Genomic DNA, 15294 nt, shown 5'->3' with positions numbered 1-15294 from the left:
TCAAAATAATAATAATATTAAAAAATATTATTATTTTATTCAACTTCTAACTTTTATTTAAAACAATCTCATCTTATCTCATATCTAAACTGTACATTAGAGATGATTTTACACTGTTATATCATATAATTGAAATAATTACATTTGTTAAATTTTTTTTTATCTCATTTTATAATTAACTAATATAATCATATAATCATACACTTCAATAAAAAAATGTTAATTAATTAATGTGTATATATTAAGGTCTCATTTAGAATTGAGTTCAGTTTAATTTTAAGCTGAATCTAATATCTAAACATCTAATTTTTAAATTATTAAACTCATATTAACTCAAATTTTTTTTACACGTGAGACTTATAATTTTTTTTAACTCAACACCTATTTATAAAAAATTTAATTCATCTCAATTCAACTCAACCCAATATCCAAACGTACTCTGAAACTTGAAAAAAAGGCTTACGAAAACTTACTATGCTAAATAAAATTGTTTTTAAACTGTTTATAATCTTAAATATAACACAATTTATTCTGTTCATAACAAAAATTAAAATATCAGAATTTTTTTAATATATAAGATAATGTCATAGTGTTTCCAACTAATAATATGTTTGGTCATTGGTGTGCAGTGAAAATGCTTATAAATAAATTTATTGAAGGAAAAATAAAGTTCTATTTTTTTTCTAAATATTAATTAATGCCGCAAGTTTATGCATATAGGACGTGTGTAGCCATTGTAGTGGATTACCAGAGGTCCAGAGATGCGATTCATATCATAATTTATTAATTTTTTCCCACAAACCCCAAGCGACTCAACAAACGACGCCGTCCACGTTTCACAGTTTACCATGGTAATTCACCGAGTACTTAAATAGCGAAGAGAGAGAATCCATTCAGTCTCTCAAAAAATCGCGGCTTGCCAATCGTCTCCGCTCCGCTCATCCCTTTAGATCCTTCGTCGAAAGGTCAGTCTCTCTCTCTCTCTCTCTCTCATACCATATTTCCCCCTCTACATCTGTTGCAGATCTTTGCTTATCTTGACCGGCAGATCCCTCGATTCAAGTTCATTGATTCTATGTAAAAGATTCGCAACGATTTATCCATTATTTTCATTTGACGATCTGTTGGCGAGATCTTGTTTACTTGTTTCATAGACTTTCCTTTCAATTTGGGGTTCATTTCCATGATTTGGGATTCTGGCCGTGAATTTAAAATTCGATGGATCTATTTGAATTTTTAGGAATTCGTGATCAGGAACACGCTTTACCGTACTTTGATTCAGCACGTTGTTTAATCGGTCTATTTTTTGGATCCGAAATTATTAGGGCTTCATATTTGTTTTCCTCCTGATAATTATGCCTCTTTATTATGGATTTATTTGGTTTGCTGCCTAAGGTTTCCTTATTCTTTCACTTAGATTTATTGTGCCTTTAAATGCTTTGGAAATCTTTTTTTGTTTTTTCAACTTTGATGATTTCTCTCATTTTTTTTTTCTCTCATAAATAAATTAGAGCCGACTGATCGATAGGCAGCTAGGACTAGAACTAGAAGTAAGAATGGGGCTTACATTCGCGAAGTTGTTCAGCAAGCTTTTTGCCAAGAGAGAAATGCGTATTTTGATGGTAGGTCTTGATGCGGCCGGTAAGACCACTATCTTGTACAAGCTCAAGCTCGGTGAAATTGTCACCACGATCCCTACTATCGGTGAGTGCCCATCTTCGGTACTAACTACATTCCGGTTCATACTTCCAAGTCGTTGGGTTTTATTTACTCTGACTGATTACTTTATTCACGTCATCTTGAATGTCTTACTGGCTAAAGAAGATTAAAAAAAAAAAGTAAAATGGAAAAAAAGTTTGCCTTATTTCGTTTTTCAAATATTGCTGTTTGCTTGCAAGGTTTTTGTGATCTCGTCCTCATCATGATAGGTAAAATAATTGGCCTCTAGGGTTATGGATAAAATATTGTGTCAGATAGAAGGAATACTGCTTGTTTGATGATGCATGGGACTAGTACTATCATCGAGTTTACTGAAGCTTTTGAATATATTGATCATATATATTTCTCATGGATACTTTGAGCACAATCCAATTTTATTTGATGTGTTGTGACTTGGAATCTGTTTATGTGTTTTTCTTCTGATGAGTTATTGTCACTTGGTAATCTTATTTTGGTTGATTGGGTGTTCCTTGTTTAGCTTCATGAATTAGCATCGAAGTGGTATTAGTTACTAATGAATAATGGAGTGAGTTGTATTTGCAGGGTTTAATGTGGAGACGGTGGAGTATAAAAACATCAGCTTCACTGTTTGGGATGTTGGTGGTCAGGACAAGGTACAACCCTTCTAAGTCAAGTGTGTGTGGAAAAGGCACCATGTGCCTGTGTGTGTGTTTGGTTATTAAACTGTATGCATATCTTTGATATTTTGAGTTGTATTTATGTTTTCGATTATTTTTCTATTAATAATGCAGGACAAGTTCCGAATGTATCTGCTTGATAACCAAAAAAAAAGGTTGATTATTGTCTGAAATTTGGTAGTTATTCAGGTATTTTACAATGTGTGAACTACAGAACATAATAAGTCACTTGAATTGAGACATTGGGGCGCATACATTTTGAATTTTACAACATGAGCTTTAGCACCTGTATGCAATAGTGTCATTAAACAAAGGAGCAACATCGTAAATGTGTCCTTTGATGTTGCATAAATGGGTCATGTGTCATGTCAGCAAGTTTGCCACACAATACGTTAGAGGGGGAGTGTTATTATAGCAGTGCATCTTAATTTTTTAGGGAAATTATTTAGTTGGATATGTTACACAACTCTCTGAAGATATTTATTTTTCCGTAATGAAATGGTTGATTAACTGATATAATTTCTTAAAACAGATCCGTCCACTGTGGAGGCACTACTTCCAAAACACTCAGGGTCTAATTTTTGTGGTTGATAGTAATGACAGGGATCGAGTTGTTGAGGCTAGGGATGAGTTGCACAGGATGTTAAACGAGGTATATGCCACTTTTCCTGTCTCTGTCTTGTTCCTGCTTCTTGTGCTATGGTATTTGGATTTCTTTTCATTCATACAGCATCCAAATTAGATTTATATAGCTGAGGTTGCATGCCTTCTTAAATCTGTATTGATTTTTTAATTGTATTTTATACACATTTGGGAAATTTGAAATATGTTTTCTTGCATTTTAATTGTTATTTAACTGGGTTCCACTTTTTATAATTTCGTATGCAACATATTTTGTGATTGGAGAACTATCAATGTTCCATCTTTTATATACCAATTTTCCTTTACATGAATCTGTTAAGTTTTTTGAATGCTAACTTATGTGGTTTCCTTACTTCTATACATGCTTTGTTGAAGTTACACAAAATCTTTATGCAGTCATCAGAATAATCTTAATTAGGACTCTCACTAAGTTCTAAGTTCTGTGGTAATAGTGGGAGACTTGTAAGTTAAATATGGGGTTAGTGATTGCTTTAATTGCTTGTATTTGCAAGTCAACTAGGGCTGTGGCAGCTGTTTGATGATGACCTATTTATTGATTCTTGCATCAGTAGGATAGGATCAGTGTTTATCTGTCTATCCTGTTACTGGCTCCTATTGGTTGCTTGGCCAAATATCGGGTTTATGCTGTACAGTTTATTTAAGCTTGCAATTCTGATAAAGCTACATCTATTTTCTGTTTGATATGGGCACCAAGTTTTTTAATACAAAATATTTTTTCTTGGTTTCAGGATGAACTGAGGGAGGCTGTTCTTCTTGTATTTGCCAACAAACAAGATCTTCCAAATGCGATGAATGCTGCGGAGATAACTGACAAGCTTGGTCTCCATTCTCTACGCCAACGCCACTGGTACTATTTTTCCCCTCATTTCTGCCTCAAGTTGTGTCAGTTCAACTTGTTGGTCAGCCAAGTTGGATATGGTTGAAACTGAAATTAAAGATTTGAAACCCCACCCCCCCCCTAAAAAAAAAATAAATAAATAAATAAAAACCATGTTGCAGTAGGGACCATCATGTCATTCTTTTTTTCTTCTTATATTTGAATCGTGCTACTCATAAAAAAATGAATGAAGCTAAAGGAGCGGGCTTCAGCATTCCTCTGTTAAGGCAAACTAAGAACAATAAAACATGTTTTTGTTGAATTCATATCAACGCTCAGGGACAAAAAAGAGAAAAAGATCAACTCTTGCTGATGCAGTATGTCAATTAATTTCAGGTACATCCAGAGCACGTGTGCCACTTCTGGTGAGGGCCTGTACGAGGGGTTGGATTGGCTTTCCAACAACATTGCTAGCAAGGCAAGTACATGAACAAAGCTTAAAAGCTAACACAAAATTTATACGTAGGACAGACGGGAATGATACCATAAAATTATAAAAGGTCTAAGCTTCCATCTGATTCGGCTAATACATTGTGAATTCTAACTTTGAAAGATCATTCTGAAAGCACGTTCATCATATCACTTCATTGTAGGGGTTCCACGTTTGCTATATCTGCACTATTCCGTTCATTATACTTTAGTTACAATCCTATTCCCCTTCTTTTCAGGCATGAGACATCAAAGAAATCTGGTTTCTGGCGATCTGGGAGTATGAATGCACTTTTCCCGTGGCTGTTGTAATGGCTGAATGTTTGTCTAGGCCGTTTATATATATGGGTTTGTGTGGTTGCTACTTTAGCTAAATACTTTTAGCTTCTAAACAAAGCTTTTATGTTGTTACCATCTTTTTTGGTCACGACCGCACTTAATGGTAATGCTTGTTCGCCTTATTATTGACGGTCGGAATTTTACATTGGATGAAAGAATGAAGGCAATGTCACTGTCATGGCCATTTTGTAGTTTCAGAAAAGTAAAAAAAAAAAAAAACGGGGATCCTGGTGTGTGGCTTGCAGAAGGTTCTCTCTGGCCGTCTTTGACCCCTTGCTGTACTAAGATCTTTGAATCTTCGAGACGGGGTGTAACTTCCCTTGTGCCTAGGCATGCCATTTAAGTGAACTTACAGCGGTCTAAAACAATTATTTCTCCATTGTTCTAACTTACCCCCCAGAATAAAAATAAAATCAAAATCTACAGTGGCCTCTTGATCCGTTATCGGTTTTTTTTTTTTGGGGTCAGAGATCGTGGGGGTAATTATAATTTCAGATGCAGTTATGCTCGTGTTTGTAAATCAAGATGTGGTTCCTAATTTACGGTTCAAACTGACGAGCGAAAATTCATGTGATTAGACATGGTTTGGGTAAAATGTTAAGTATGCGTGCGTACTAATAAAGATGTCCTTTTCGCCACACGACGTGCTGAATGATCATTTATTTTTCTCGCAAAATGTTGCATGCAGTACTGCCTAGCCCTAGTACTAGTGGATCCAAATTGAGGTTGCATGTTGACTGTGCTCACATGCCAACATAGCTTAATATCTCTCGATAATGCTATAGCCACTAATCCCCGGCTACCACTAGTTGCGCGCTTGCAAGAAGTAGTAGTTGCTTTCCCATTTTCTCCAATTCAGAAAGATAACAAAGATGTTTCTCACTAAGGTAAGGCCTCTCGCTCTATACATGTATTTGGACCTAATGGCTCCATCATACACAGACATACACACCATATATAGGAAGAGTTGCATGGGGCGGGCGGCAGTACTTATCGAATATAAGCTGGGAAGAGAATGAGATGGTACTTTATATTCGGTAAGTAACCCCCCAACAAATTTGCAACAATAGACTAGCATGCAATAGATAATCAAAAGCCAAAATGAATAGGAATTGGGAAAAAGGATGATCGATATTCAACATGATTACGTATGCACCGCTTGCATGCGCCATTCAATGAGAGCCACAAAGCTAGCTAGCTAGCTGCCTGCATGAGGTAGGTCTCTTGGATTGGTACTGCATTCATTCAACTTTTGCACAGGTGTAAAATATGACTACTGTTATGGGAAAGCTTTTCGATCGGGTCTAACCGGTGCATGATGACAGATTTTTTTTTTTTTTAAATAACGGTGATGACAGATCATACTTACACTAAAAGGAGAATAAAAAACCATATATATAAATATATATATATATATATATATATATTCTACTCATGAGCAACACCCTACACTACCACACACCTGCTAAGTAAAATAATTCCTTTTTTTTTTTTTTCTCAATAGTTGCTTTATGTAGGCAGTTGAGTAGAGTTTTTCATATATATAATTAAATTTAATTAATTAAATATATGTGGCTCACGCTTATAATTAATTTTTCATTTGCCATGCTAGCTATAGCCAGCAAGCTAGGACCCTTGTTAATTAGTCTCTCCTTTTTTTTTAGCAAGAGTTATAAGGCAGATTAATCCAAGCTGCCAATTGAATTGGGATCTATTTATATATAATTTTATTAATTCGTCTTTTCTTGTCTATCCCAGCTTGTGTGGACCAGAACCCTTCAGACCTAACTCTATCCTCCATCTCTCAAAAAATTATTTTCTAATGTTGCATGGATCGTTGAATAACAGTAGTAGTACGTACTACTGATCTATAGAGGACCGTCATGATCAGTCAATTATATATAATTAACTCTTGGACCCACATTTTTTACTATTTTAGAAACTCCAAAAAAAAAAAAAATGTTTTCTAGTTTTTTTGCTTTGAAATAGCTTTAATTAAGCGCTCATCAAAATTATAGGCAGCTCACGTAGTTGTTAACTTACACTGTTACACAGAGTACCAATATCGATAAGAATTCATGACTCGATCGATCAAAACCCAATAACATGTACAAAACCCCGTCCCTATTCATTTCCTTTCTCGGAAAGGAACTATTCATGGATTTTATATATATATGTTCATTTCCTCAGTTTGTTAGCTTCTAAAAAAGTACTGTGTATTTTTCAAAGTTATTGGCCGAGGCTATAATTATTTAAGTACCTACTTATATATATATATATATATATATATATATATGTTTGTGTGTGTGTGTTTGACAGAAGATAAGTCTTTTTGTTCTACATTAATTTGCTAATTATGGAGTTAAATGGCTTTTGGTTCAACCGTTCAAGTGACACCCACATGCATCCACCATCCATGCATGAATGTTGCCTAGCTAAGAGCATCACAATTGCAATCATTTGATCTCATTTGGCTATGTATATATGCAAATCTAACTTTAAATTCATATATATATATGTTGCATGGAGAATCATTTTCTATACTTCCTCTTGGATCGATAAGTGTGGAAGATAACAAATGGATGGTAGCATATTTTTTCGAATGCAAGAGTTATTGTTTAAGAGGGAAGATTCCAATGAGTCTGACGAAGAACTGGTACTCCAGACCTACACCTCCTGATTTACAGTTTGAAGAAAAAGTTTTCAAAACCAATCTTCTTACTCTGCTGACAAAGTTTACGAATGGAATATTGATGGATTCTCTGAACAAGAAATCATCAATACCATGAGTAAAATGTCAATGGTTGCTAATGCTTATATCAACAATAACATTAGACAACCAGATATTGTTATAATTTTAACACAAGGTTTTACTGGTGTTTTAAGGAATTGGTGGGATAAGTACCTAACCAATGATACTAGGGAAACCATCCAACATGCAGTAAAATGCAATAAGGAAGGTTTACCTATTTTTGATGAATCTATTGGGATGGCAAATCCTGATGGTATTAATACTTTGATTTATACTATTTTGAAACACTTTATTGGTACACCATCTAATATAACCAGCCGTGTAAGCGACCAGTTGAATAATCTCAGATGTCATCAGATGTCAGATTATAGATGGTATCAAGATGTTTTTATTTTTCGAGTAATGCTTCGTGACGACAGTCAAAAGCCTTACTGGAAGGAGAAAAATTGGAGCGAAAACATCTTTGTAAGATTTCTACTTAGTAAGCTCTCTGCCTATTTCTCTTACTACCAAAGAGCAAATACTGCTCTACCTTGTGCCATAAACTTTGTAACCTTTGTAAAGTTTATGAATATGTTTATACTATCTGTTTTATTTTGCATCGCATATATGCATATGGTCGGTTCTACAGCCTGCCTTTAATTGTGCATATTTATCTGCTTTGCTTTATTTTTCATGTTGACATCATCCAGCAATATCTCAATGGAGATGTTAAAATTTCTTTTGATAAATCTGAAACCTCAAGTAGTAAAAGAAGAAATTCTTTTGCAGGTTCCAGATCTAGTTTAGTTGATCCTGTTCAGAACAATCCCAAAAAGGATATTAATTTCCATAAATTTCTTGAGGATTCAGTAAGAACAGCTCAGCCTGTTAAACCTATTTATTTATCTGATTACTGATAATATTGTACGTTCACATGTTGCTCCAATAAATGATTTTGTTTTCTTCTTTGGGGGCTTTCTTTTTCATGAAGAATACAATATATAGCGAGTACTAGATCTACATGATCGGTCTTACCATGCACGTGATTTTGTAATGCTCATTATATCCATTTCATTTTTTCATATATATATATATATATATATTATGCATGCTTACTCTCGATCGAGTGCATTTTTTCCTAATTTATTTATATGGACACACAGATTAAAATATATTATGAGCTAGGAAGTATAAATAAATAATAGACTAATTAATTACCCTAGCTAGCTAGCTTGGAAATTAATAAGATGTAGTCATGCATGTGCCGGGTTTGATCATTGATCAGTACGGATATATGTAATTCGAATTCATTATCATATTAGGTTAAAATTAAGCTCTCCTCTAAATAACTGATTAATGGCTGAATTACCGATAAAAAGCCTCTCGTACGCACGCCTCCTCTATAAAAACCTGGCAAGCTACATACCTAGGTATATCATCTGATCAGTAGTTATCTAGCTTTCTACACAAATCTCTCTATCTCTATCTCTTTCTCTCTTCTCTTCTCTGATCTCTGATCCACAAAAATGGATAAGAAACCATGCAACTCATCCCAAGATGCTGAAGTGAGAAAAGGGCCATGGACCATGGAAGAAGACATGATTCTGGTCAATTATATTGCAAATCACGGTGAAGGAGTATGGAACACCCTAGCCAAATCTGCCGGTAATTAAACCTCTAGCTAATTGATCACTATATACAAATATCTTTGGGAATTTGAAATTAATTTCGTTTTAGCAGCAGTATTAACCCAGCTAGCTAGTGATCCTTACTATGGAGTAAGAGTTTGATTTTAGCAATTATCCTGCATGCTGATCATCTAGGTCTCAAACGTACCGGAAAGAGTTGCCGGCTCCGTTGGCTAAACTATCTTCGACCTGACGTTCGAAGAGGTAATATTACACCCGAAGAAGAGCTCTTGATTGTGGAGCTGCACGCTAAGTGGGGAAACAGGTGCGTTCTGTTGCAAATAATCACAAGTATGTATTTGGTCTGTTATATTTATATATATATATATATATATATATATATATATATATGTATGTATGTATGTATATATGTATCTATGCATGTTAAATTTTACAACAGTAAGCCTCCAACCCTAGCTAGCTAGCTTTCTTTATTATTTCTGAACTACAAAGGTCAAAGCTGGAGATCAACTTCGATCGATTTCTTCTACAGTACTTGTTTTGACTAATCATACGTACAACTCGGTGGCCAAGATAGAGAGAGACCAGGTACTGTCCGTCAGATCAGAGAGATTTTTGCAGTGCCTTTGCAAGATCTTTTCCTAAATTTCCTATATGCCAAGTATCTGGTTTTCTTGATTTTAGTATCTTAATAATTATATACTATATTTTATTACCAAGCTAAGTAAGCTTACGATTTAATCCGTATGGAAGCTAGCTGGACACGATCGAGAGGTTTTTTCTTAAAATAGTTTGTGCCTTTCCCTTCGATCGATCTGCAATTTTCACTTTAGGTGTTATAATATCATGTATATGATGGAGTAATTGAGGCATATCATCTGATCAAGTATATATGCAGTAGCTAGACATGCATATATATAAGAGATTCTCCTTAATTAGATCTATCAGTACCTTTTGTTTTCTTCACTTTTAGAGTCTTTTTTTCTTAATTAATTATCGGCCGGCCAATCTTTTTCTTAAAAAAACCCTATATCTACAATATCTAAGACGACATCTTTTTAAAGAAAAATTATATTCTTAAAAGTTAAAAGTTTATATTATATAATTTGATTTGAAAGATAAATTTTAAATTTGAATCTTATAAATCAAATCAGCTTGCCATTTAGGTGATGATATGGATGTGCTCTACACACTGGTTTAAAAATAGAATAATATAAATCAAGCATGCGCGCAGTTGACAATTAGTACTATATATTTAACTAATTATATATAGATTAATTAATTAGGGTGCATAGAGGATATATATATATAGATATATAGATATCTCCATCCCCATTCCATTCCAAAAGTTTACAAATTCTTGAAAAATATAAAAGACAAAATTAACCAAATGTGTACAACCTAAAAAGCTAATAAATGATTAGTTTAGTTATCTAAAATTATATACTAAAAGGTAATCAAAGATATGGAAATACTTGCAATATTACAGGTGTGAATCAGTAATTATATATATATAGGATGTTGATCAGAACCCAGGCCAAATAGATTGATCAGCAATATAATTTGTTTCCTCTTTAAGCCGAACCCATATCAATTGGTCCCATGTTACCGACGGTCGCTTTCAGAAGAAAAAGAAATTCTCTGAGGTAGACAGCCATGACATATTCTTAATTTTCTATTCTTCCTCATGACTACGTATAATATTGGCATGCATGGGCCCCAGTGATTCAAGGCGAAAGGATGTGATCTTCGACGCTCTCATAACTCAGTGGATGGGTAAAGAGATCTAGAAGAGAACTTGCTGTTCTATAATTACCACATGCAGCCATGCTTCCCCAAAAAGTGCTAGAGATCTGGTTCAAAGAAAAAGATATATATACATATATATATAGATATATTCCCTAGAACTGTTTTCCTTGTTTTATGATATTTCACCAAAATCTTTTCATTAATTTGTTCAAATTTTCCTGACCCAACCATGCACATGCACACCCGATCGAAAATGACGAAAAAAATTCATTTTTTTCTAAACTGTTTTGGAGAAAATGAAGATCGCTATATACGTACCTTAAAGAAGTAATATTCTAGCTTTGATACATGTCCTGCATCCTTAATGTCTGTATACTGGACAGATCAGGTGGTGCATAATCAAGATCATAGGCATGAACAGTTTCATAACTAAATACTAAAACTTCAAAAGAAAAACAGGGAGAACAAATAAAAGGGAAGAAGAAGAAGAACAACAACAACAAGAGAAAGAAGTTGGACATAGTTTCTCTATCGTGCACGAGCCATTCAGAAATTACTCGGTTCATGAGTGGTGAGCCCTAGCTGCAAAGCAAGGGCCGGGACAGCTCCATCCGATAGAGCTGGAAATTAATTCTAGTTTTCCTTATATAAAGTCTAACAAATGCACGAATGAATTAGGTTCTGAACCGTACAAATATATATGAATCGGAACATATGGTTTGGAATAAGTCTCTTTAATAAATCAGTAGGTTGCATTGCTATCTATAACATTTGTTTCTAGAATCAACAAGAGGATCATTTTTGTTTGCTCGATTATGTATATTCGTACATGTTAATTATGGAGTTATAATTTCTATAAGTCCCGCATGCATTATCACCAAAATCAAGTGATCATGATCTGATGAATCTTGGATCACATTATCTCCAAAAAGCTATATATAATATTATAGCCAGCAACTTTCTCATGATCATCGAGTACCATACTTTCGGCAGCTTTCTAGCTATTACATGCATGCATGATGATTTTGCTAATTCAAGATTTTAAGATGTTTTTGTCGAATCATATATATATGCTAGCTAACTGCATGCTTTTCTGTACTGAAATCCTGACAGATTAATCTCATGATTAGATAATTAATTAAGATAATCATCAAATGGCTGTATAACTATTATATATGTCCCTTATAAGTTATAGCTGTCTTTTGCGAGTTACTTGCTAAATTAAAGCAGGTGGTCAAAAATTGCAAAGCATCTTCCTGGAAGAACTGACAATGAAATAAAGAATTACTGGAGGACCAGAATCCAAAAGCATATCAAGCAAGCGGAGAATTTATATGGGCAGAGTAGTTCTTCTGTAGTCATGAATGACCAAACTGGAAGCTCAATTAGCCAAGTGTCTGCAATAGGCCGCATGGACGTTGACCCGCTGGAAACCTACTCTGCGCCATCATTCCAAACAAATATGGATCAGGCTATTCCAGCACCTCATTTACCCGCTCCTGAATCCATTAATGACAACTACTATTGGAGCATGGAGGACATCTGGTCCATGCAACTATTTGGTGGGGATTAAATAGTACAAGTATAACATATTTATTATACATTGTGACCCAAATTCTTATTTAAACTTCGATCAATCGGTATTTTACGTACGTACGTATATGCAAATATATATATATATATATATATATTATGGTTTGTAATATATATAGGATCCTATATATACTTCTCGATCCTCTCTTATGACATGAGTATCTTGCTCTGATCGTAATCTCTTTATAAACATAGGTGAAGGATCACAGTCGATCGACCAATGACAATGACTTGATCTTTTTGTGTTTACTTTTTGAGGTAACACAGACAAAGAGTACTTGATTCCCATATCTTAGTAGACATCGATGTGATGTCCCTTTCGCAAATCTTCTCTCCATGAGGTTATACCCTAGAAAGTCATATATACCTAACCATAATATTATGTGTGTAATTACGTATATACCACCTTGTATTAGTCTATGATCGATCGGTTCATTATCAACGACCCCTTGTATTTACATAACTAATCTATATTTTTCTGGCCTAGCTAGATAGTACGTAGTAGTACTATAAGATCACCGTATGTAATTTCTTACTGATGAGTTTAAATTATATATATTGATCAGCTATATATATATATATATGTACATATATAATTGCTTATAAAGTTCATGATCAGACACACAGATCAATCGACATGCATAAACACTTCACAAACTATATATCTAGCTTATTTGGGTTTGAATAGGAAGTACTAGATATATAATATATGACATGATTTCACTGTTTAATTAATATTTGGAAATTAACATTAAAGTACTCCAAAATCTAATTGATGAACTACATATAAACTGGTGGAGTAATGGCTAGTGGAGTAGGCGGTGTAATATCGATCGATCTTATTGCTTCAGACATCGTATCAAAACAGAAGTGATTTTTCATGCAAGTAGTACTAGGATATATGATCATGATCTGCAGTACTTTGCTTGCCACGTACGTAGACATGAACACATGCAAAAAAAATATATATATCGATATATATATATATATATATATAGTAGTACTTAATATATACTGAAGCCATAGGGAATTTGACACGTAAGAAAGCTAGAAAACTATGCTTGGACGTACGTCATATTATATATTCCGTCTATTCTTTCCATGAATATCCATTTTTGTGCATAGCCATCCATATATGATGTGTGTATATGCAAAATATATGAAGGCCTAACACTAACCAAAGTCTAGCTAGCGAAAGCAGTGATCGAGCAAGTAGTGCTACCACTGATCTCGAATCTCGATCCCGTGCTCGCTCATATCTATGTAATTCGCACATTGATCGATACAGCATGCATTACTCCTCCGATTACATGCATGCAGGCTGTCAACGACTCGTTTATTTTGAGAAGAGTAATCTTATTACCACGATACAATTCATAACACATATTTTAAAATAAGAGTATTTTTAGAAAGTAATGTTATTTTTATAAAGTATTTTAATAAAATATCATTCATTTTAAAATATAATTGTATAATATATTATAAAAAGTAATGTGTTTATTATTTTTTTTAAAAATATATCTCATTTCATTTAATTATTATAAATTTTTTAAAATTTTAGATAAAATAAAATAAATAATTCAATTTTTTTAAATTTAAAATAATAATAATATTAAAAAAATTATTTTAATAATATTTTGTTTAATTTTTAATTTTTATTCCATCCAAAATATAGGAAATATTGATTACTAAATTTGACCATAACGCTAGCTAGCCTAGCTAGGGTGCCCCTTCAACATGCATGCAGCTACATGCATTTAATATTAAAGTACTGGCTAGCTTGCTAGCTTTGACCTCGTATATACGTACCGACAGCCTCAAGTACTTTTGTTCCAAAATTAATTACCTTACTCTCGAAGTTTGAAACAAATATTTAAGAGTTTGCGATCGTGCTAGCTAGCTAGGATCCTCGATCAAGCTGATCCACTTCCTCGGATTCTGTGGTACCGCTAATTTTGTATGGAAAAAAGTACACGATCATGGACAAAGTCTCAAGTCTTTCATTAATGTCATATGTTTTCAGCCACATGTTTCGCGAAACAAAAAAAAAAAAAAAGTCATTTCAATAGATATAACCTCCATGTGCAATATAAGGAAAACACATGACGGGTCGGCCAATATTGAGTACTCATGGAAGCGTGCATGAAAATCAGTGCCAATTTTCAGATAATTTTCTGCTATGATCGATCAGAGATACTTAGGCCGCACGCAATATATGGTTGGTTGAAAAATGTAATTAATTAATTTCTACCTATAATATTTAATTTTAAGAGAAAAAAATGTATTTATATATAAAAAATTAATTATAAGCGATTATACGTATTAATATATATATTTATTCAATATGTATGATTAATTAAAAAATAAATTTTATTAAAAATAATACTAATTTAAATTTAAAATATAAAGATATAATATTAATATATAAATTGATACGCAAATTTATTTATATATAACAAAACTATATATATATGATATTACGGATTGAAGTTACCAATTATTGTGATATGTCCACTTCGATGTTGATACATACAACGTTGCTTATGGGTATCGAAGAGTAGTGTTAATTTTAGCTTCTAGTCATGATCATGACAAGCCAGCCAGCCAGCTCTCTCTCCATCTCATGAGTTCCGTGCCAAGATATATCGACTTTGAGCAGCAATATTTGTGATCGATGACCGTCCACTTTTTTGGATGCTGAGTTATTACCTAAATCATATACACGCAAATGTACTGAGATCGAAGTGATGAAGGAAACTTTGAGACTACGATATCTACCTAATCTATTTGGTCCAAACGTAAAACATCTTCCGAAATATTATATCCCTTTCTATATTAATTAGTTCTCCTGTGCTTATTTGGTATATATATGTATGATAAAATATATTATTAATAGAAAAAAAA

General features: G+C 33.5%; 2 protein-coding genes across 4 annotated transcripts; both read left to right on the top strand.

Moving 5' to 3' along the window:
• Positions 1-823: 823 nt before the first annotated feature.
• On the top strand, positions 824-4849 carry LOC108992839 (ADP-ribosylation factor 1-like). Of its 2 annotated transcripts, XM_018967514.2 has the most exons (7): positions 824-965; positions 1512-1704; positions 2263-2333; positions 2890-3009; positions 3749-3867; positions 4234-4315; positions 4566-4849. In XM_018967514.2, exons 2-7 carry the CDS (start codon positions 1557-1559, stop codon positions 4569-4571), a joined length of 546 nt encoding a protein of 181 aa, XP_018823059.1. In that variant the 5' UTR covers positions 824-965; positions 1512-1556; the 3' UTR covers positions 4572-4849. The 2 variants fall into 2 exon arrangements, with proteins under 2 accessions (XP_018823059.1, XP_018823057.1); XM_018967512.2 differs by lacking the exon at positions 4566-4849 and having other exon boundaries at positions 860-965; positions 4234-4342.
• A 4005-nt stretch (positions 4850-8854) lies between these two features.
• Positions 8855-12440, top strand: LOC108992780 (myb-related protein 305-like). Of its 2 annotated transcripts, none has more exons than XM_018967425.2 (3): positions 8855-9064; positions 9223-9352; positions 12028-12440. In XM_018967425.2, the coding sequence occupies exons 1-3, from the start codon at positions 8926-8928 to the stop codon at positions 12368-12370; spliced, it is 612 nt and encodes a 203-aa protein (XP_018822970.2). In that variant the 5' UTR covers positions 8855-8925; the 3' UTR covers positions 12371-12440. The 2 variants fall into 2 exon arrangements, with proteins under 2 accessions (XP_018822970.2, XP_018822969.2); XM_018967424.2 differs by having other exon boundaries at positions 12025-12440.
• Positions 12441-15294: the final 2854 nt, after the last annotated feature.

This window comes from Juglans regia, chromosome 1 (genome assembly GCF_001411555.2).
Source record: "Juglans regia cultivar Chandler chromosome 1, Walnut 2.0, whole genome shotgun sequence".
NCBI lineage: Eukaryota > Viridiplantae > Streptophyta > Magnoliopsida > Fagales > Juglandaceae > Juglans > Juglans regia.
The sequence above is the reverse complement of the archived record's forward strand: the minus strand, read 5'-3'. Positions and strand labels throughout refer to the sequence as shown.